Source organism: Anabrus simplex, chromosome 3, assembly GCF_040414725.1.
Source record: "Anabrus simplex isolate iqAnaSimp1 chromosome 3, ASM4041472v1, whole genome shotgun sequence".
In the NCBI taxonomy this organism is placed as follows: domain Eukaryota; kingdom Metazoa; phylum Arthropoda; class Insecta; order Orthoptera; family Tettigoniidae; genus Anabrus; species Anabrus simplex.
This window is the reverse complement of record NC_090267.1, coordinates 193,932,648-193,954,379: the sequence shown is the minus strand read 5'-3', so window position 1 is coordinate 193,954,379 and position 21,732 is coordinate 193,932,648. Positions and strand designations below refer to the sequence as shown.

At 40.6% G+C, this 21,732-nt stretch overlaps 1 protein-coding gene across 1 annotated transcript in view; it reads left to right on the top strand.

Annotated features, from left to right (window-relative positions):
• The window catches only part of emei (transmembrane protein 161-like emei), a 183,594-nt gene that overhangs the window by 97,367 nt on the left and 64,495 nt on the right, over positions 1-21,732 (top strand). The window contains exons 6-7 of the mRNA XM_067144268.2: positions 6,774-6,989; positions 7,068-7,184. Coding sequence (XP_067000369.1) covers positions 6,774-6,989; positions 7,068-7,184 — 333 coding nt within the window. The remainder of the gene's footprint in view (positions 1-6,773; positions 6,990-7,067; positions 7,185-21,732) is intronic.

The following is a 21,732-nucleotide window of genomic DNA, read 5'->3' as shown; positions in this document are numbered from 1 at the left end:
CTGTACGGCGTTTTCTATTTCGGTGATAGTGGTTGTAATGTTCTGGAAGGTTGATGTGTTACCCCAATTGTGCTTGGGTCCCTTGCTCAAGATAACAGTTTCCATTTCGTTGAAAAAAAAACAAGTATTGATTGGTGGAAATTCTTTCCTATTTTTAATTGTGTAATTCGTCAATACGGAAATGAAGATTATAGATTATGATTTTTATTAATACATATATCAGGACATTATTTACTCAACGATGTTACCTATGGACAAGCATTTAGCGACTTCAAATACCCAAACACCACAAACAGAGTATCATAACACTTCCTGCAAAAAAGGAGCAAGAACAAATACATTTCACATACACACAATGAATCACAGGTGGCCTTAGTCACCTGCCGCCTGTGACAGTAAGCTTTACTGTCTCCTGCAATGAACTCAGGACCTTCTGAGACAGGGTATATCTGACCTGGAATTCCCTACACGCCGTGAATAATTAAAGAAATAAATTGGAGGGGTCCTTCATTTAATGCTCATCTGGAATCAATGCGACGTTGACAATACTTAAATTAATGCACGTAATCGTTGCACCGAGAGGCACGAAATAGCTACTTTTATCTGTTTCCTTTCAGTGTAGAAAACACTCTTCTTCGTCCCTACAGCCAGGCTCGTAAATCTACTCAACTGATGGCCTTCCAAGACCCATTTCTAAAGAGCGGGCGCTGGGCCGCCCTCATACAATGACTTCGCGGTAAACGACCTTGCTTTCTTTTTCTCAAGCCACAGTGGTCTCACATTCAATATCGGCTATGTCCGGCTGTAATTAACATATTCACAACACGATATCCACTTCGTGTACATTACTAAAGAATTCTAAGGGAACTTCACATTTATATCTCACAGTATATATCACGGTTATGGCCTGCTCAATCATTTCGTTTCTCCTCTCGATACCTCGAATACCGTGCTATTTATTGATGAACTCCTGCCACACGGGTCCAAATTAACTTGCGCATTCGCGAACTAATTAATTAACGATGTAATATACCCACTGTCTCGATGCCTTGTTCCAGGTGCCTTAGTTACTAATTAGGAGGGATCTCTACCAGGTGAAGCGCACCAAAAAAGAAGTGAATTACTGAAAAATCTTGATGACTCGTATATGCTATGGAAAGATGATAACTGGAGTCACTTTTACAGAATATTTAAGCCCTCTCTACTTGACAGCGCTTCACACTTAATTAATCTAAGGTCCTTATAATTACGTCATGCATTACTAACCCTTATATACAAAAAAAAAAAAAAAAAAATGGAATTAAAATATGGTTATTCCCAAACCATGACGACTGTATTTAATAAAAACCAAAAAGAAATGAGATTATTATTATCCATCTGAAATAGGATATTGGCGATCTGCATTATATCTGCATGCAACTTTGCTTTTAAATTTACAATAGAAAAACGACTTTCAAAGCTACTTAATATTTTGGAAGTGTACTTGGCCTTTCTGGATACCGCGAACACAGCTTTACAGGGAGGCAACCATGGTTTACTCGGCTTCCATCACGTCATCAGCGATGCGAAGACCTGTGATGACTTCCTGGCAGGTCACGCACATGACAGCGATGTTCCAGACGTTCTCTGCTACCAGGCGAAATTTCGGCAAACAGCTAGATGTCTCGTTCTCTCCGGTACACAGGCAAAACTCTGGCATTCAGCTGGATGTCGACGTTCTCATAGACATATAAATGAGGGGAAGTTATCTCATGTGAATGCGTTAGTTTATTACACATCACAATTTAAATATATGGTTGGATCTGTTCAATAACACGAACATTTCAACCCAGTGCCGGTATTGTCTCTGAAGCCTGACACTGCCCCCTCACCTACCTATTCTTTATAAACAGCAGACAGTTATTCTAGGCCCTAGTCATGCGTAGGTCAGGCTCTCTACTGCGCTATGGGTTTATATGACGCGATACTGCTCCTAATTATGCAAGCAATGAGCCGTTCACTCACTTTCTTGATATTTCTCATTTGTATCGGGCACACACACTCCACGCACTTACATAAATACATGCCTATTTATGTTAATTTAGCTGTCTCAGTTTAGGCATAGGTTCTATATGGGAATCGATGCACGACCTCTTCTATACGCGGACAGCGGTCATTACGGCTTCGTACCGTTCCTACCATATCAATTAGTGGCACACTGTACGCGCAAACATCTTAATTATGTTGTGGTTATTTCCACATGCATTCACAGGCTTTAATAAATCACTGCGTTTCACTGCTCACTTTATAAAAATTATTTCTCCACAGACGACTCTCACGCACTAATCACGACGAACCACTACCGAACTGGCATTGTACTGAAAATGAACTGATGGTGTCTGCCTCTCAACGTCTTCCTATATGGGCGAGATGCTCGGATGCTGAGAGTGGGGGAAAAATGCAATCCTTTCTCACACGTTGGTCCGTTAATACGCAACGTATAGTGACGAACAGGATATTAAATTGTAGCTCTTGCATTCCCATTTCCACTGAGTGAATGTTTTTGAAATAGCTTCGTAGATTCTCAAGCAATCTTAACAGCGTCCTTTTGTTTCTGTCAGTAAATGATGACGAGCACAGGGGATTCCTTGTGTTCGCTGGCACGGTTAGGGTCCAAAATCTGTTAGTCATTAAGACGCGCCCTTGTTTACAGCGTAGTTACCGCTCTGTCAGTTAAGTAGAACACTTCTCGGTCTCATAATTATGCGTGAAATTCCCTGATTCAAATTAATGTTTGCGCTTAAAATTATCCATTGAGTATTTTGCGATTTATAAAAATTAACAGGAAAAAACAGTTGAATTCAATGAGTTAGCACTGGTGACGGAATGAGGGAAATAGGGTATAATGTTTGTTCTCATGGTGGACATCCTACATGGACTCAGCTAGTGACCTAAATTCTCTGTCACGTGATAACGCGTCTCTTTTCATCTCGCTCGCGGTTGGAGTGAGAGAACTTCACGTACAAGCGCTCTTGCACTGCCTCGCTGCTAATTACCAGCAACTAGAGCTCGGTCGCACGACTCTGGATACTGCAAATCGAGTATCCGGAGCGGGCAGAAAAATTCTAGCTTGGGCGGTTTTTATCCCAGAATGACGCGGAAAACGGCATATTTCATCTCCTGGGTATCATGACATACCGTAGGTGACGTTGTGAACGGTCACAGTATGTACAAACACTTCTAAAATAAACTTGTTATATACAATTGGATCATATCATAAGACATTTGAATAGTTGAAAAACAGAGACTAAATACCTCATTATAGGGTTCTAGAAATGACATAAATTGTTCTATATACAGTTCTGTACATGTATCTCTCCTGGTGTTAAATGTTTGTGGCTATGCAAAAATTAATTGTAGCACCAAGTTTCAAAATAAAATTTCCTATTTAATTACCAGTATATCTTATTAGCTGTTAAAAAATATACAAGTGGCCTTGAGGCGATATATAAAACCTTTTAGATTCCGTCATGAGAGATCTTTGCAAGTATACACACCAGCTAATTTTGATCTAGAGTATTGTTGTACAGTGTAAATAGTTAGAAGACCATTTTATTGACCAATTTGTGTAAAAAAAAACAAAACAAAAAAAAAAAAAACAAAAAAAAAAAAAAAAAAAAAACAAACAGTTCCTCATGGATTGTGATCAACGAACCATCTATATTGCTTGGATTGTTTAGTTGTTAAATTGAAAGATTTGATAGTATATATCTTGCATGGATTAACTGAAACAGCCTGACTTAGTAGTGTGTCAATAGCTTTAGTCCTATACTTCAGCATTAATTCAATATTGTGAGGTAATCTTGAGGCTGCAAGTTGACAGGCGAGATTTTGCAAAAATACACCGTTTTCAGGTGGATAATCATGAATCTGGAAAGATCTTGAATCAAACAGACCTAAAAGAAAAATTTGAACTTCGTGTTAGCGTGACAAAAATAGGGACCAAGATAAGTGCTAGGCAAATAGAAGATGGAAACTCACCTCAAGCACCATGTTTACAGGTGAGGAGTTAAAGAGGAACTACTGAGCAGATTGTCAGGCAGCAGGCCGCGAGCTTCAGCAGGGAATCGGGGCGTATCAGTTAGGGGGTGGGAAGTCACGGTAACAGGAGAACACAAGTCGAGGGGGGCGTGGATTCCGGTAGGGGTAGTAAGCCAGTGTGTTGCATACTGTTTTATATATTGAGTGATCTTTTGGGGTTTTAAGATTGTTAATAACTGAAATAAGTATATCAAATAAAATTGTAGGCTTTTCGGATAGTTCATTAAGATTAAAATTAGGGTTGTAGTATTGATCCAAAAGAACGAAAAAATGCTCCGTTAGGTCTAATTCATTATTTCGACGATGTCTATATCATTGTTGATGCCGTAGAAGCTGTGTTTGTAGTTGTGTGTATGCTGTCCTATTGCTGAGAATCTTTTGTATTTGATAGGATTAACGTGTTAGTTATATCTGGTTTTGAAGGATCTCCCTGTTTGCCCAATATATACGCTGGAATAGTCATTGCAATGAAATCTGTAAACGCCTGACGTATCGAAATGGTTAGAAACATTAACAAGGCTAGAGTTATGGAAAAAAGCAAGATTTCTGCTATTGGTCTTGAAGGAAATTTTAGTATTTTTCTTTTTAAATATGTTTGTTACTCGGCTAATGTCAGGCTTAAATGTAAAGGTTGCATATGTTTCTGATTTAGTTTTTTCTTTCTCTAAATTGGTTCTAGGTCGTCATTTAAACTTGTGTATGATACGTTCTATAAAACTATGATTATAACCATTATGAAGTGCAATACTATGTATAGAATTGAGTTCTTTGTTTAGATCTGCTTTTGACATGGGTACATTGTAGGCACGGTGTACTAGGCTGTTATAAGTGGCACACTTATGCCTAGGGGGATGTACAGAATCTTGTTGGATGGTTATAGCTGTATGCGTTGGTTTCCTATAGATTTTATATTTAAACGCAAATGGGAGTCTGGTAATAGTTAAGTCTAAAAAATTGAGGGTCTTATTATCTTCAGATTCTGTTGTGAACTTAATGTCTGTATCAATGTTATTGAGGTGTGCTAAGGTGGCAGGCGCGTCGGTGATACGCTGGTCCATGATAATAAATGTATCATCTACGAACCTGGTCCGTAAGATTATGTTGTTAAATTTCTTGTCTATCTTGTTTCAGTACGGACCAATAATGAAATTTTTGACGTTAATTAGGTGAATATTAAATCGTTGAATTTCTACATATCTACAAATTCAGCAGGTCATGTATACCATTTTTCTGAAGATTTTTTTATACTTACCGAAGCTTGGCAGATATCCAAAATTTGCCTACTTGCATGGAAATCCATGATGTGAAGTGTAAATATGATCATTTCGTGCTACACTTAACATTACCTTCAAGCTTATCCAAAAATAGATGAATATGCACATTAAAGTTAGCTAGAAATACATCCTGAGTAAGATTTCCTCTTATCACGCTGGTTTTACCCACCCTGTTGGAATTAGGAAACTTATTTCAGTGCAGTCACAACTGGTAGCATTAATCTCGCACGAAGGCTAAACACAGACTCACTTGCTCGCCAGAGGCAAGTCCCCTCAGAGTTCCGAACAGAAACAAAAGAATAACAGTGCTACGCGAATTGAAATGGCACGCAATATGAACAATCCAAATTAGTTGTTAAATAATGCTAGGACAGTTCAACGGTTCAAAAGGCATTATTGCATCACAAAGTCTTGAATTACAAAAATATAATTGGCACTCATTTCCACATTACTGCAGAAAGTCTCAAAATAAAATAGTTAATGCCACACTGCTAATAAATAAATTTTGTTAGTTGTATATGTTACTCTGAAATGAGGTGACAAATATCAAGGAACTTTCACTGTCCATTGTGCAATGTGTTGAGGAAGACACTGGGCTGCAGTCTATGAACACTTAACGAAAACAGAATGCAGTGCAATACAACACAATTCAACAGTGCATGGTAGCCCTGATTTTGTGCACTGGATCAAAACAAGTATGGACATAGTACTGTGGCACCCCAATATATCGTATGGGCATTTGTCAGTGACATCGTTTTCAACATATTAATAAAATGCTTGATTAATTGTTCGTAATACAGGGTCAACATCTCAAATGCAATGAATATACAACAATAATGTAAACATATTTAAAAATTCTTAACAAGAATTTACGTATATTGTCCAATAATGTACAATAAAACGTTACCCCTTAAATTAAATGGCCTGTCTAAATATATCCAAGGGCATGTTTCGACTTGTGTTGAGGTAATCTTCAGCATGATGTACAAGAAATTAGACACACATGTAAATGGTAGTACATGAAAATAAAACTAGTAAGAAAGAAAGAAAGAATTTAACAGTATATAATAAAAACCTGATTTTGTTTAAAATATTTTCTGTTCTCTAGTCTTGCTGTGATTAAAATTAGTGTTGGTTTGTCTAGAAATAAGTCCAGAGTTGAACAAAGGTAATTCAAAATTGTTTGCATTATGACGCTGCATATGCGCTATCTGATAGAACATTCAAGTTACAGAAGATAATGAATATATTGTACAAAGTTAAATTGAGATACATCATAAAGAACACTGCGCATACCTTAGGAACAAGTGTAGATGGTACATGATTATTGTACCTGGTATGTTATAAATGCTATATTTTAAAGTTTCAGTTGCAAGTCCTGCAATATTGTACACGAATAATTCCTTAACTAAGTTTCAGTAAACTACTGGTGTTGTTGACTGTACAGTATTTTCGTGCTGAAGAGTCTGTTGGTGAACGTTCAACTGTAATTGTGACCGGATTTGCTTATTTACTTGTTGCAATGATGATACTGATAGTTGATGAAAATACTTTGGAATTGGGTTTGGATAAAGCTTATAAGAGCTTCAATGAAAGTGCTGCAGCATTTCTTGATACCCAAGGACTGGATTCGAAGTAAGTTTTAACCTTTTGTATTTCCAGTTCTTGTTAGTAAATATGATGGTGGTAATTATTTTTCTTTCTGTCCACCAGAGGTCCTGCTTCTAAACTAGTACTGAAATTTTTCTTGGCTCTTTGGTGTGGCTTGGTTGGAGCTGTGTTTACCTTTCCTGGATTGCGTATGTCTCGAATGCATTGGGATTCTCTCAGGTGAGCTTATGATAGAACATTGGTTCAGAATTTTGTGTAACTATTAAATTTCTTTTGTCACTGGTTATATGAGAGCAAGTGAATAACATACCAGGAAAGGATGTTTATCTTAGAGGCGCTTGACACTAAATTGATGAGCATGGACTATATCTTAGGGTGTGGCTTAAAACATTGGAGTTGGTACAGAGAGGGATATAGTTCATCGAACTTAGAGATTTTTTGGGTAATCTGAGTTTATTGACCATTGAAAACAAGTTAATATCACCTTTATACAGTAGAATTGAAGCATCGTGGCTGGTTGGTAACTCCGGGTCCTGGGATGGCGCTGGATACGCCCTGGGTAGGAACCACGCCCGTCTGGATGTGAAGTTCTGGAATATCTTGAAGTTCTGGAATTTCGAAGTTTAAGACGTGATTCACGTGCAAGTCCCTGTACGGCACTCCGTTTATTTGTGGCACTGTTAAATAGATATGACCTTTCAATGTTTGCATCTACCCGTACAATGAAATGTGACAAGTGTTACTAAATCCTTGATTCATTGAATCGAAAATGTTCCTAAACAGTCACTTGAAAAACAGGATGATTGCATTAAATATTTGACCTTGTACTGGTGGAATTCATGTGTAAAATGTTAAGTTCGTGACGTGAGCTTACTAACACAGGCACGGTAAACTAGAATGTTCTATAGGATTGTCGTTTATAGTCACCACAGTTCTTAATGCACAGTTCATGAAGGTTTGGAACACATTGGCACATTTGCAATAAGCTTAATAAATGAAATAGCACTCGGAAAATGTCTTATTCCGTCGATAAGCAAAGTAAATAATCATTAAAGAAAAATGGTACTTGGAAAAAGTCTAACTCCATAAATTGTGAGTTCACTTATAACGCTGGAAAGTTCTATGTTCCCTCGGAACATGGCATGTGTATTCTAAGTTTTCACAGTCTATTATGTTGACATGAGCCTAAGCACAAGTCCTGATGCAGTACTCGGAAAGTATTTCATATTTTCACAATCAAACGCAATATTAAAAAATACCTTAATTTCCACAGTTTGTCATAAGACAAGTTCAATGTGGTACTTGGAAGAAAAATCATACCATTCACACGAAAGTTTACGTTGACACAGCTTGTCATAGAACACAAGTCCAACTTACACACTCGGAGAATTTCTATGTTCCTGAAATTGATCCACGAAAGCACAAGTTCGAAATATAAGTTCAGATGTGGTACTTGCAGAAGTCACGGCACTCACGAGAATTCTAAGTTCCTTCAATAGTCACCGGATAACAAAGTCCCAACGCGACACTTGAAGAAAATAACAAAGTCCCAACGCGGCACTTTAAGGAAATAACAAAGTTCCAACACTCGGATTTCAAAGACTTTCCCAGCTATAAGTTCGGTCGGCACTCACAGTGCTCCTCCCGTCACCCGTGCTGCCGAGACGGTGGAGTGACAGATACTGAATTTGTAGTCCGGGTTGTCCTCCTTTTATACCCGATTGTGTGGAAGTATCTAGAACATGGGTATTATCTACCCTTATAACTCTTAAAGTATAGGGTGGATTTCCTCGAAATGTTGATAGGTTGCGTCCATTGTAATGGTCTTTACGAAGGCAGTGTCAAAATAGCAATATTTTAATGCAAAATAGACTTTTGCAGTAGACTGGAACACGACCATATATGGTCTTGTAGAAGACACTCGAGGCGGCTACATCACTTGCCGCGTATGTCGTTGAGTTCGGTGGGCTGCATATCTTCCGCCTCGCGCGAAGTTCAATAAACATACTTCGAACTTCGCTTCCGTAGCGGTGTTCCCGGTACAATAAGTATCAGCAATTTTTCTCTAATTATCTTTAGGTTGCCTCTATGGAGTTGTGTACTCACCAGTCGCTAGATGGCACTGTTGTCTACGTCTGTGGTAGATTTCAGCATTGTCAGATCAGTACAGCTTGTGCTACTGTGACGTAAAGATAGCTGCGCCACTCTGTGTTTGCACCAAGGAAGAACAGCGTTCCGTAATCCGTTTTTTGTGGTCTGAGGGTCCGGCTCCATGGCTAAATGGTTAGCGTGCTGGCCTTTGGTAACAGGGGTCCCGGGTTCGATTCCCGGCAGGGTCGGGAATTTTAACCTTAATTGGTTAATTTCGCTGGCACGGGGGCTGGGTGTATGTGTCATCTTCATCATAATTTCATCCTCATCGCGACGTGCAGGTCACCTACGGGTGTCAAATCGAAAGACCTGCATCTGGCGAGCCGAACTTGTCTTCGGACACTCCCGGCACTAACAGCCATACGCCATTTCATTTTTGTGGTCTGAGGGTGTACCAGAAGGGGAAGTTAATAGAACAGCCACTTGCTTGTTATTCAAAATCATATTATGCACTTGTCCAATATTGGTATCAGTTACGGCTCCAGATAGACACCTGGATCTTTCCTCATTCTTCACGCTTGTGTGACCCCTCTTGAATAATTTTGAATTTATTTTTCGAAGTATTGGATCCCTTCCATTTTTTGGCACTGCCGGTGGCTCCAGTTAGCCTACGCAGTGGCCTCCACGGTATGCACTAGCCAGCGTATTGGTAGGTGTGCTAGGTACCAACTGATGAGCCCACCCTAGCACACGAGGGCGAAACGCTGGCAACCAAGAATGAGCTAGCTGGAAAATTTATAATGTCCAATAACGGACCATTTATATTGGTATTATATAGAGGATGGTTGCCTAGTCGTACTTCCTCTTAAAACAATAATCACCACCATCACTTAAGGGGAGAATTGCAGATGAGATTAAGAGAGGAAGAAAAGCTATTGGCCCCCTCAGGAGAGGCTTCAAAGACGTCATTTCATAGCTCGCAGAGAGAAAAAGGTATCTGTAGCCTGTGTTTTCTTTAAGGCCCAAAAAGTAAGGAAAGAGACTATTTATTATTGTAAAACTTGCTCAGCAAAGCCATTCTTACACCCTGGTACATGCTTTGAAATGTATCACACAAGTAAAAGTTTCTAAACTCTCAGGGAAGACCCAACACCATGTGTGTACATTTATCATAAATACTAGTTAGACTGTTACTGTATATTATTATTATTATTATTATTATTATTATTATTATTATTATTATTATTATTATTATTACTATCATCATCATCATCATCATCATCATCATCTTTACATTACACCGACACAGATAGGTCTTATGGCGACGATGGGATAGGAAAGAGCTAGGAGTGGAAAAGAAGCGGTCGTGACCTTAATGAAGGTAGATTATGATTCAAATCTGCTATCTCCAGAATGCTTGTTGTTGTTGCTAGTTGCTTTACGTCGCACCGACACAGATAGGTCTTATGGCGACGATGGGACAGGGAAGGGCTGGGAAAGGGAAGGAAGCGGCCGTGGCCTTAATTAAGTTACAGCCCCAGCATTTGCCTGGTGTGAAAATGGGAAACCACGGAAAACCATTTTCAGGGCTGCCGACAGTGGGGTTCGAACCTACTATCTCCCGAATACTGGATACTGGCCGCACTTAAGCGACTGCAGCTATCGAGCTCGGTCTCCAGAATGCAAGCTTACAGCTGTGCTACCCTAACTGCACAGCTGTCAGTTCTTTTTTCAGCAAGCACAATGTTTCCTGTTTTCTAGTGAGTTACATATCACTTTTGCACAATATTACAACTGCAGTGTACCATACTGTACAATATTCTCAAAGTCCAGCACAAGTTCTTCAAGTGCTGGTAAAACTAACCATAAGCATGTGACTCTCACTATGCAGTAAATAAGCTGAGAACGATAAAAAAGGAACTACGAAGGTATGGAAGACTTTGCTTCAGGTTTCTTGGAGAGAAACAGTGGTATTATGTCTACTTCGGATTGGCCACAGTATAGCAACACACTCCCTACTCTCTGCATTTGACAAGAAATTGCAGCAGCCTGTGGGTACTGCACGAGTGATAGATACTACACTCTTAGCTACAAACTTCAGTCATGACAGATAATGCGAGCTCTCTGAATCATTGCATATTCATTGTCGAACTGTTGATTATGCATCATTTACAGTAAATATGTAACTAAGGCACAGTTGCACTATTACACTGACTGACAGAGCAAATGCAACACCAAGAAGGAGTGGTCAGAACTTTATGCCAATTGCAGGGTAGACTGACGTCACTGAGGTATGCTCATGATGTGAAAAGCGCCGCTGTGCTGCGCACGTAGCGAACGATACATGGGACACGGCGTTGGCGAATGGCCCACTTCGTACCGTGATTTCTCAGCCGACAGTCATTGTAGAACGTGTTGTCGTGTGCCACAGGACACGTGTATAGCTAAGAATGCCAGGCCGCCGTCAACGGAGGCATTTCCAGCAGACAGACGACTTTACGAGGGGTATGGTGATCGGGCTGAGAAGGGCAGGTTGGTCGCTTCGTCAAATCGCAGCCGATACCCATAGGGATGTGTCCACGGTGAAGCGCCTATGGCGAAGATGGTTGGAGCAGGGACATGTGGCACGTGCGAGGGGTCCAGGCGCAGCCCGAGTGACGTCAGCACGCGAGGATCGGCGCATCCGCCGCCAAGCGGTGGCAGCCCCGCACGCCACGTCAACCGCCATTCTTCAGCATGTACAAGACACCCTGGCTGTTCCACTATCGACCAGAACAATTTCCCGTCGATTGGTTGAAGGAGGCCTGCACTCCCGGCGTCCGCTCAGACGACTACCATTGACTCCACAGCATAGATGTGTACGCCTGGCATGGTGCCGGGCTAGAGCGACTTGGATGAGGGAATGGCGGAACGTCGTGTTCTCCGATGAGTCACGCTTGTGTTCTGTCAGTGATAGTCACCGCAGACGAGTGTGGCGTCGGCGTGGAGAAAGGTCAAATCCGGCAGTAACTGTGGAGCGCCCTACCGCTAGACAACGCGGCATCATGGTTTGGGGCGCTATTGCGTATGATTCCACGTCACCTCTAGTGCGTATTCAAGGCACGTTAAATGCCCACCGCTACGTGCAGCATGTGCTGCGGCCGGTGGCACTCCCGTACCTTCAGGGGCTGCCCAATGCTCTGTTTCAGCAGGATAATGCTCGCCCACACACTGCTCGCATCTCCCAACAGGCTCTACGAGGTGGACAGATGCTTCCGTGGCCAGCGTACTCTCCTGATCTCTCACCAATCGAACACGTGTGGGATCTCATTGGACGCCGTTTGCAAACTCTGCCCCAGCCTCGTACGGACGACCAACTGTGGCAAATGGTTGACAGAGAATGGAGAACCATCCCTCAGGACACCATCCGCACTCTTATTGACTCTGTACCTCGACGTGTTTCTGCGTGCATCGCCGCTCGCGGTGGTCCTACATCCTACTGAGTCGATGCCGTGCGTATTGTGTAACCTGCATATCGGTTTGAAATAAACATCAATTATTCGTGCGTGCCGTCTCTGTTTTTTCCCCAACTTTCATCCCTTTTGAACCACTCCTTCTTGGTGTTGCATTTGCTCTGTCAGTCAGTGTACTTTGAATCTTCACGACAGCACCTCACTTCACAAGAATCACCGCGGACAGAACAGATGTTTATTGTCAGGCCTTGAGGCGTGAAATAGGCGCATGCACTGCAGCCATGCTTGCCCCTCGCACCTTTTATCCTGCATCCATGCGACTTCTCGTTAGACGACCATATACTTACTGAAGGGAGAAGCCCCTGTGTACTTGTGGCGGTCATCTTACTATGGTACACATCGTTACGGAGTGCGTGGACCTGGCTGATCTGCGCTGTAGTCTAAATCTTCCAAGTACCCTCTCCCTTATTCTACGAGATGACAGGCAGTCAGCAGAACTCGCGTCATCTGTTTAATGAGGGATAGTGGCTTGTTTTAAGTATTGTTGTTGTTGTTTGAGTCATCAGTCCATAGACTGGTTTGATGCAGCCCTCCATGCCACCCTGTCCTGTGCTAACCTTTTCATTTCTATGTAACTATTGCATCCTACATCTGCTCTAATCTGCTTGTCATATTCATACCTTGGTCTACCCCTACCGTTCTTACCACCTACACTTCCTTCAAAAACCAACTGAACAAGTCCTGGGTGTCTTAAGATGTGTGCTATCATTCCATCTCTTCTTCTCATCAAATTTAGCCAAATCGATCTCCTCTCACCAATTCGATTCAGTATCTCTTAATTCGTGATTCGATCTATCCATCTCACCTTCAGCATTCTTCTGTAACACCACATTTCAAAAGCTTCTATTCTCTTTCTTTCTGAGCTACTTGATCGTCGATGTTTCACTTCCATACAATGCCACGCTCCACACAAAAGTTTCAAAAACATCTTTCTAATTCCGATATCAATGTTTCAAGTAAGCAAATTTCTTTTCTTAAGAAAGCTCTTCCTTGCTTGTGCTAGTCTGCATTTTATATCCTCCTTACTTCTGCCATCGTTAGTTATTTTACTACCCAAGTAACAATATTCATCTACTTCCTTTAAGACTTCATTTCTTAATCTAATATTTCCTACCTCGACTGCACTCCATTACTTTTGTTTTGGACTTACTTATTTTCATCTTGTACTCCTTACCCAAGACTTCATCCATACCATTCAGCAACTTCTCGAGATCTTCTGCAGTCTCAGATAAAATAACAATATCATTGGCAAATCTCAAGGTTTTGATTTCCTCTCCTTGGACAACAACAACAATTCAAATACGTCGAACAACACAAAGTGAAGAAAGGAGCTTTCACGCTAATCATATAACATAAGATGTGTTAAAATCAAGCAACACGTTATGACATTTGACAAAATCAAATAACGCAAGACCAAGGGAAGCACGTTGTAAGAATAATGATCTATCGATAATTGTACACACCCATTAAATTTTATGGCAAAAACTATTTTTAACATGCACTGCAAGCACTGCAGATAGATCAACGAAGGTCCACATCTAATACTGGACAACAACCTTGACCTCAACATAAGTGTTCATATTACTTCGAGAAACTTATACCATTATACCATCAGTGAACGAAAATGGCTGATCACATGTCATAACATAGTCACATAAGTACCATAAGCTGCATGAATTTAATTGAGCTTCAAAATATTTTATTCATCTAGCTATAAGTTTTAATGTGGAACAGTGGACGTTTATAATATTTAAGAACATTGTATATTTAACATACATCATCCATGCACATAATAGTAAGTTAAGTTTTAATTTGTATATCATTCAACGCAGATGATTGCTTAAGCTAGTACAAAGAATATTCATAAATTGGCAATGTTTTACCCATACTATGTGAAATTTTTACAGTGATGTTTTAATTACATGTTATGTTGGTCAGATGAAGATGACCTTCACAAGGTCGAAACCAGTACTGTAAAATAATAATATATAAATAAAGTATTGATTAGATGAAAGCTTCAAAAATTCATATTTATGACCACATCTGTGTTGTAAGCTTGACACTGCAGACTCATTCTGCTTTTAAAAAATGTTTCCCACTATTTTGTGGTCAATGAACAATTTTTTGCACTTTCCCGATTTGATATTCCTTCATTTTTGAGGGCTAAAACCATTCCCTGCTTTCTCGGTGAAATATCCTTCTTTCTTCCCATAACCTAAAATAGAAAGTTTTAGGTTATGTCTTGTGCAGAAACCATTTACAAGTAGGGATGTGCCATTTGATCGCCTGCTCAAGCAGATTCGAGTTCTGATGTCACGAACTGGTGTGTCGAGCCTGGTCGAGCAAGATTGAGCAGCACGGAATTCCCTCATGATGTAGGGTTGCATGCGCTCTAAGCAGGAATGTGTGTTATGACTCGAGCCACACTTCAGTCTTGACATTCTGGCACTACATTGTAGTAGAGTAATTAGCGACCATTCTACAGAAGTATAGTAAGTTGTAGTGGACGTATCAGTTAATTAAATCCACATATGCCCAGAATTACTTTTTGTTATCAAATTGAACTGACTGCTCGACATGAAGATGAGCTCTGCATAGTGATAATATTTGTTTGGGTTTCCTGTCATTACTTCATCGCTACTTCCATTTCTGGTTCTTCTGATCATTGGACATATAATTTTAATAACATAGTCTTTTCAGTTTTATTATAGTACTATAATATTTACTATTTCTTCTACACGAAAACGTGTTTATATACAGTACACCATTGGTATGATGTGATTTCCGATATTTAAATTCTATCCATTCAGTTTATAATTATTTTGCTGCCATAGATGCTAATTAGGGAAAGGGAAGGAGGAAAAATAGTAATAATAATAATAAGAAGAAAATTTGAACAGAACTGAAGTTCTGAGTCTGAGAGGATATAACTGAACTTCCAGGATTTTTTAAATTACATCTCACAGTCCGTAGATATTGCATGTTGTTGGTCACACAGAGCTGGTATTATGTTCTTGTAATGACACAAGTGTGATAAACTGATATAACTTGAAAATAGTGGTCTTTAACCCTTGGGTAACTAATGCAAGTATCCAGCTTAAATTATTATTATTATTATTACTATTATTATTATTATTATTATTATTATTATTATTATTATTATTATTATTATTATTATTATTATTAACGATTAATCGGATGATCACATTGTTTGTGAAGTTATGTCATGAAACGTGCTGTATATAGACATTTATATGAGTTCATTTAATGTAAGAACTTTAATTAGTAGTATATAATTTATTATTACCTGTATATATGATGTGTAATCCACTACAGTATTGTGAAAAACACTGCAACATCCAGAATGGCACTAGAGAAGAAGAGAACTATGTAGAATATTCTTTACATTATATCTGGGCTTTAAGCACTCCAGAATTTACGAGAAGGTCTGTTGTGGCACATCTTTCTAGAAGCCTGGAAGGGCACGTATATAAGGAGGTGAACTTGATGGTGGAGACGAGTTACTGTTTAGTTGGAGTTATGGTTTATCAGGAGTTATTCTTGTTACCTTGTGTTGTGTTTGGCAGACATGCCTGTACACAGTCAGCAGTCAGCTGTTTTAAGGTTGCAGTCTCCATGTGGCATGTGCTTAGTGATAGACAGTTGTTAAAAATGGTGGTGCCGGGCTGAGTGGCTCAGACGATTAAGGCGCTGGCCTTCTAACCCCAACTTGACAGGTTCGATCCTGGCTCAGTCCGGTGGTATTTGAAGGTGCTCAAATATGACAGCCCCGTGTCGGTAGATTTACTGGCACGTGAAAGAACTCGTGCAGGACTAAATTCCGGCACCTCGGCGTCTCCAAAGACCATAAAAGTAGTTAGTGGGATGTAAAGCAAATAACATTATTATTATTATTATTATTGTTATTATTATTATTATTATTATTATTATTATTATAAATAAGTGTTCCAACTGGCAGCATTTTATGTGCATCTTTGTGGATACATCAGTAATTCTAGTGAATTATTCATTAATAATTCAACATATTTTTATTTTATTACCATGAACCTGTGGTATTTGTGGGAGAAGCGGACGAGGTAACCTAATGCCATCCAAGGACAGACTAACTTAACCGCTAAATGCATGGACCTGCCTATTGTAATTGATGTTGCAGTGATTCAGAACCTAGCACCGGATATCATATTAGGTCATGAATTTCTAGTGGAATAAAAGGTGATCTTAGATTATGCAGCTCATGAAGTTTTTTAGGAAAGGACAGACGTCTAAGGGTCATCTGGCATGATGGAAATCTCCAGACTCGGAAGGATGTGGAAGTCGATGTAGACTTGGGGGATATCCAGTTTAAGCATACTCAACCACGTGAAGAAGAGGAGCTGAGACACACCTTAAAAGACTTCCTGGAAGTCATCACCAATAAAATAGGATGGACTATCACTGTAACACACACCATTGAGTGCAGCACTTCCTCGCCCATCAAGCAACGGCCATACCCAGTCAGCCCGAATGAGCGCAACTTCGTCATTCAGAAGATTTAAGAGATGGAAGGACAAGGTCTCATCGAACTCTCTACATCGTGCAGGGCTTCACCTATTGTCCTACTGAAAAAGAAGAATGGAGAGTTTCGACTGTGTGTGGACTTCTGCAAGTTGAACGAGAAGACCCTCCTACCCCATGCCTGACCTGAATGACTCGCTGAAACAAGGAAACGAGGTAGGTCTAGGATTTTCAGCATGCTGGATCACAACTCCGGAAACTGGGAAGTGGAGGTCGAGGAAAGTTCTAGACCACTGACCGCTTTCATGACACCGAGAGGATCGTACCAGTTTACAGTAATGCCTTTTGGATTGAAGAATGCTCCTGCCACCTTCATGCGACTGATGGATAGGGTATTCTAAGTATATTTTGGAGATTTCTGCCAAGTCTGTCTCAACGACATTTTGATTCACCACAAGAATTTTCAAGAACACCTTGCACATCTGAGGAAAGTACTGGAACAACTGAAGATTCATGGACTGACTTGCCAACTCTAGAAGTGGCACTTCGCCCAGTTCCGCGTAGAATATCTTGGTCATGTCCCAACATCTGAAGGCTTAGTAGGACAACCAGAGAAGAATCGAGCTATCGAAGAAGCGGAACGCCTACGGACCATGCGACAAGTATGTCAGTCAGTTCCTTGGCTTGTCTGGATGGTATAGCAGCTTCATGCCACACTTTGAATAGAAGGTGATACCACTCACCGATCTCCTCCATAACAACCACCCGTTCCAATGGACCAGCAAGGAAGAGGCAGCATTCCAAGACATTAAAGCTGCGATATGCAACGTTCCTGGTCTAGCCCATCCCGACCCTCAACGGAAGATGTGCCTGCAGACAGACGCCAGCGACTGCGGCTTAAGAGCAGTGTTATTCCAGGAGAGGAATGACTGCGGAAGGGACATCATCAAGTATGCCAGCAGAACGCTATCTCCCACCGAACAATACTACTGCACTGCCGAGAATAAAGCCTTAACCGTGGTGTGGGTCATGGACAATTTCAGAGGGTACTTGGTGGGAAGAATGTTTCAGCTCTACACCGATAACGCCACTCTCAAATGGTTGAACTCGGTCTATAGCTCAAAATCTAAATTGATGCGATGGGCTCTGTTAATCGCAGAATTTGATTTCCATGTGTGTCACGTCCCAGGATGACAAACATAGGAGCAGACAGTTTAACTAGGCACCCGGCGATGGAACCTGAAGCTAGGAGCACTATTGTTGAGAGGGAGTTCCCACGAAAACACCAGAGTGAGCCTAAGGAACCTGTCCTTATGACCATCAAGAAGGAACCGTCAGATACCACAGTCATGCTTTGCCCTGCGACGGCACACAACCGTGTCATTGGCTATTCCCCAGCGGAGCTGTTTCTTGGTCGACAGCTATAGGGCACCAGGGATTGGGAGATTCGTCTACCACCCACTTCTGGTCAAGATGATGCAGCTGTTTCCCTAGCAAAGTGGCAGCATAAGCAGCAGCAGGACATCAGGGAGAAGCAAGCTTTGGCCACGAAGAGATCCCTTACCCAGGCCAAAGCTCAAGATGTCGAAGAGGCCCAGACCTTCCTACCAGGCCAACAAGTTCTGGGATGTGACCACCTTGTCTGTAATAAGATTGGAGGGTTTCAGACAGGTCTCGCACATAAGTGGGTTGGTCCTGTCGAGGTGGATAAGCAGCTGGAGCATGGGGTCTGCTTACTAAAGACCAACCCTCCTGTCAAGGTCCACATATCGTTGAGGCTAGTCACCCTACCGCTGCGCATACTGAGCAAGCCTGGTACTACCACGGGTCCACCTGGAGGTGAGGCTACTGATGACACAGCCCAATCTGGTCATCATATGGAGAACGCATAGACTATCATCGAGGAAGAGGCTGGGAGCGCAGCAACCCCGACTCTGACACGGCACAACCCCGTCAAGAGGAGGAGAGTACATCCGGCGACATCGAGGAAGAGAGAAGATGCAGTCTACGTCCAAGGCAAAGTCGATGAGTGTGACAGACTGTGGAAATTCTTTCAAGTCATAGGGGGGATATTGATGCAAGTGTAATAGACTGATATACCTTGAAAACAATATTTTTAACACATGGGTAAATAATGTTAGTATCGAGCTCGAATTATTATTATTATTATTATTATTATTATTATTATTATTATTATTATTATTATTATTATTATTATTATTATTATCATCATCATCATCATCATCATCATCATCATCATCATCATCATCATCATTCTGACTTGTGAGGTATGGCTATGAAGTGTTTACATCTACTTATTAGTATTAGTATAATCTGCGTAGTCAGACGATATATTATTTGTGAGGTTATGTCATTAAATTTTTTTTTTTTTTTTGCTAGGGGCTTTACGTCGCACCGACACAGATAGGTCTTATGGCGACGATGGTATAGGAAAGGCTCAGGAGTTGGAAGGAAGCGGCCGTGGCCTTAATTAAGGTACAGCCCCAGCATTTGCCTGGTGTGAAAATGGGAAACCACGGAAAACCATTTTCAGGGCTGCCGATAGTGGGATTCGAACCTACTATCTCCCGGATGCAAGCTCACAGCCACGCGCCTCTACGCGCACGGCCAACTCGCCCGGTATGTCATTAAATGTGTGCTGTATATATATATATATATATATTTTTATGAGTTTAGAACCTGTAATTCATAGTATATAATTTACTAATACTTCTATATATGATGGCCGGCCCTGCGGTGTAGGGGTAGCATCCTTGCCTCTTACCTGTAGGCCCCGGGTTCGATTCCCGGCCAGGTCAGAGATTTTTACCTAGACCTGTGGGCTGGTATAAGATCCACTCAGCCTATGTGATTACAATTGAGGAGCTATCTGACGGTGATGTGGTGGCCTCAGTCTAGGAAGCCAAGAATAACGGCTGTGAGGATTTGTCGTGCTGACCACACGACATCTCGTAATCTGCAGACCTTCGGGCTGAGCAGCGGACGCTTGGTAGTCCAAGGCCCTTTGGGGCTATTGCGCCATGGGGGTTTGTATATATGATGTATAATCCACAGTAATATTGTGCAACACACTGTAGTATCCAGAATAACGTATCTTTGACACTAGATGGTTGTAGAATGTTCTTTACCTTATAACTATGTGTTAGGCACTCTAGAATTTACAAGAAAATGTGTTGTGTAACATCCTTCTAGAAGCTTGGCTAGGCAACCTATATAAAGACACGGTCTCGATGGTGGAGGTGAGTTATTGTTTAACAGGAGTTTTTTTTTATGAGACGTGTATAGAAGTTGTGTTTGAAATATGTGAATTGGTTTTGTAGAGTTGGTAGCTGACATGCAGTGGTTGCAGTCTCCTTGTGCTTCTTTATAGGCAGTTGTTAAAAATGGCAGTTTGTTGATGTATATGTCTAATGTGAAGTTGGAAATAAATTAGTGTACGCAACTGACAGCATTTAGTGTGTGTCCTTGTGATTACATCATTCTGTAGTTGCCTCACCAAGAATCCTACTCTTCCTGCCAACATACTTCACTTATACCAACTACATTAGAACCCCTATTGAACGTTTTTACAGGGACGTAGTTTTTTTAACCCTAAATGTTGGTTTACCTTAAATTGAGGTTTCAAGAAAGCACACCTTTCCCAGAGATCTTTGCTTGTATTGACATAAATCATAACATCACACATTATTTACACAGTGACGGCAATAAAACAAGGAGATATCTACCCTACATACTGTACTGTAGTTATTGTTTATGCTTCATTTTGACAAGTTGTTGTCGGTGAGTGCAAAACTGCTTCAGTTTAAGGTTGTTCTTATAACGTTATGCAAGATTTTCAGTCAGGAAAGATACCAAACTTACACAAAAATACATTAAAATCGGTATGGAACAGCATTCGGTTTGTTTAAACATTTTTGCGGATGTTTTCCAAGCAGCTGCCTACTCATTAGCACGTATTTTCTAATTCCAATAGTCTGAACATTCATTCTTAAAAATTGTAATTGCATCACTCCAGAGGCTTGTGGCAAACATTTCCATTTTTCTCACTACAAACGGCGTGGCCTAACCTAGGTTTATTGCGCACGTATTATGAAAACATATTTCAAGCTCCCTGTAGAATAACAACACTTTCACTATAAATTTTCATGTGAAACAGCCTTTCTGAAATTTAACAGGGAGCGAAAGTACATAACCTAACCTCTGAAATTAGTTATGCACACTGGAGAAGTATCACATTCTTATTTTATTTCAGTACACAGTATTAAATTTAAGGAATACTTTAGTTCAGCCTTTATTTCTAAGGAGTTAACAACTGCTGTCATTGCACTTATTGCGAAAACATGTTCTCCCGATGTTTGTTTACACCAGTCGGGAGTTGAGAGACCTGAGGCTCGCTCAAGATGGACTCGTCGCTGTAGCGAGGAATCGATACGGAAGAGGATCAGTCGCATACACTATAAACACTAGAGTAGAGCATATGAACATTGCTAACGGATAAAAGCTTTTATTGTGGAACAGTGGACACTTTATAATTCAAGAATATTGTACATTCAACATAGATCACCTGTGCACATAATAGTATTGCAAAGTTTTAATTCTCATACCGATTAACGTAGACGAAGATAAGA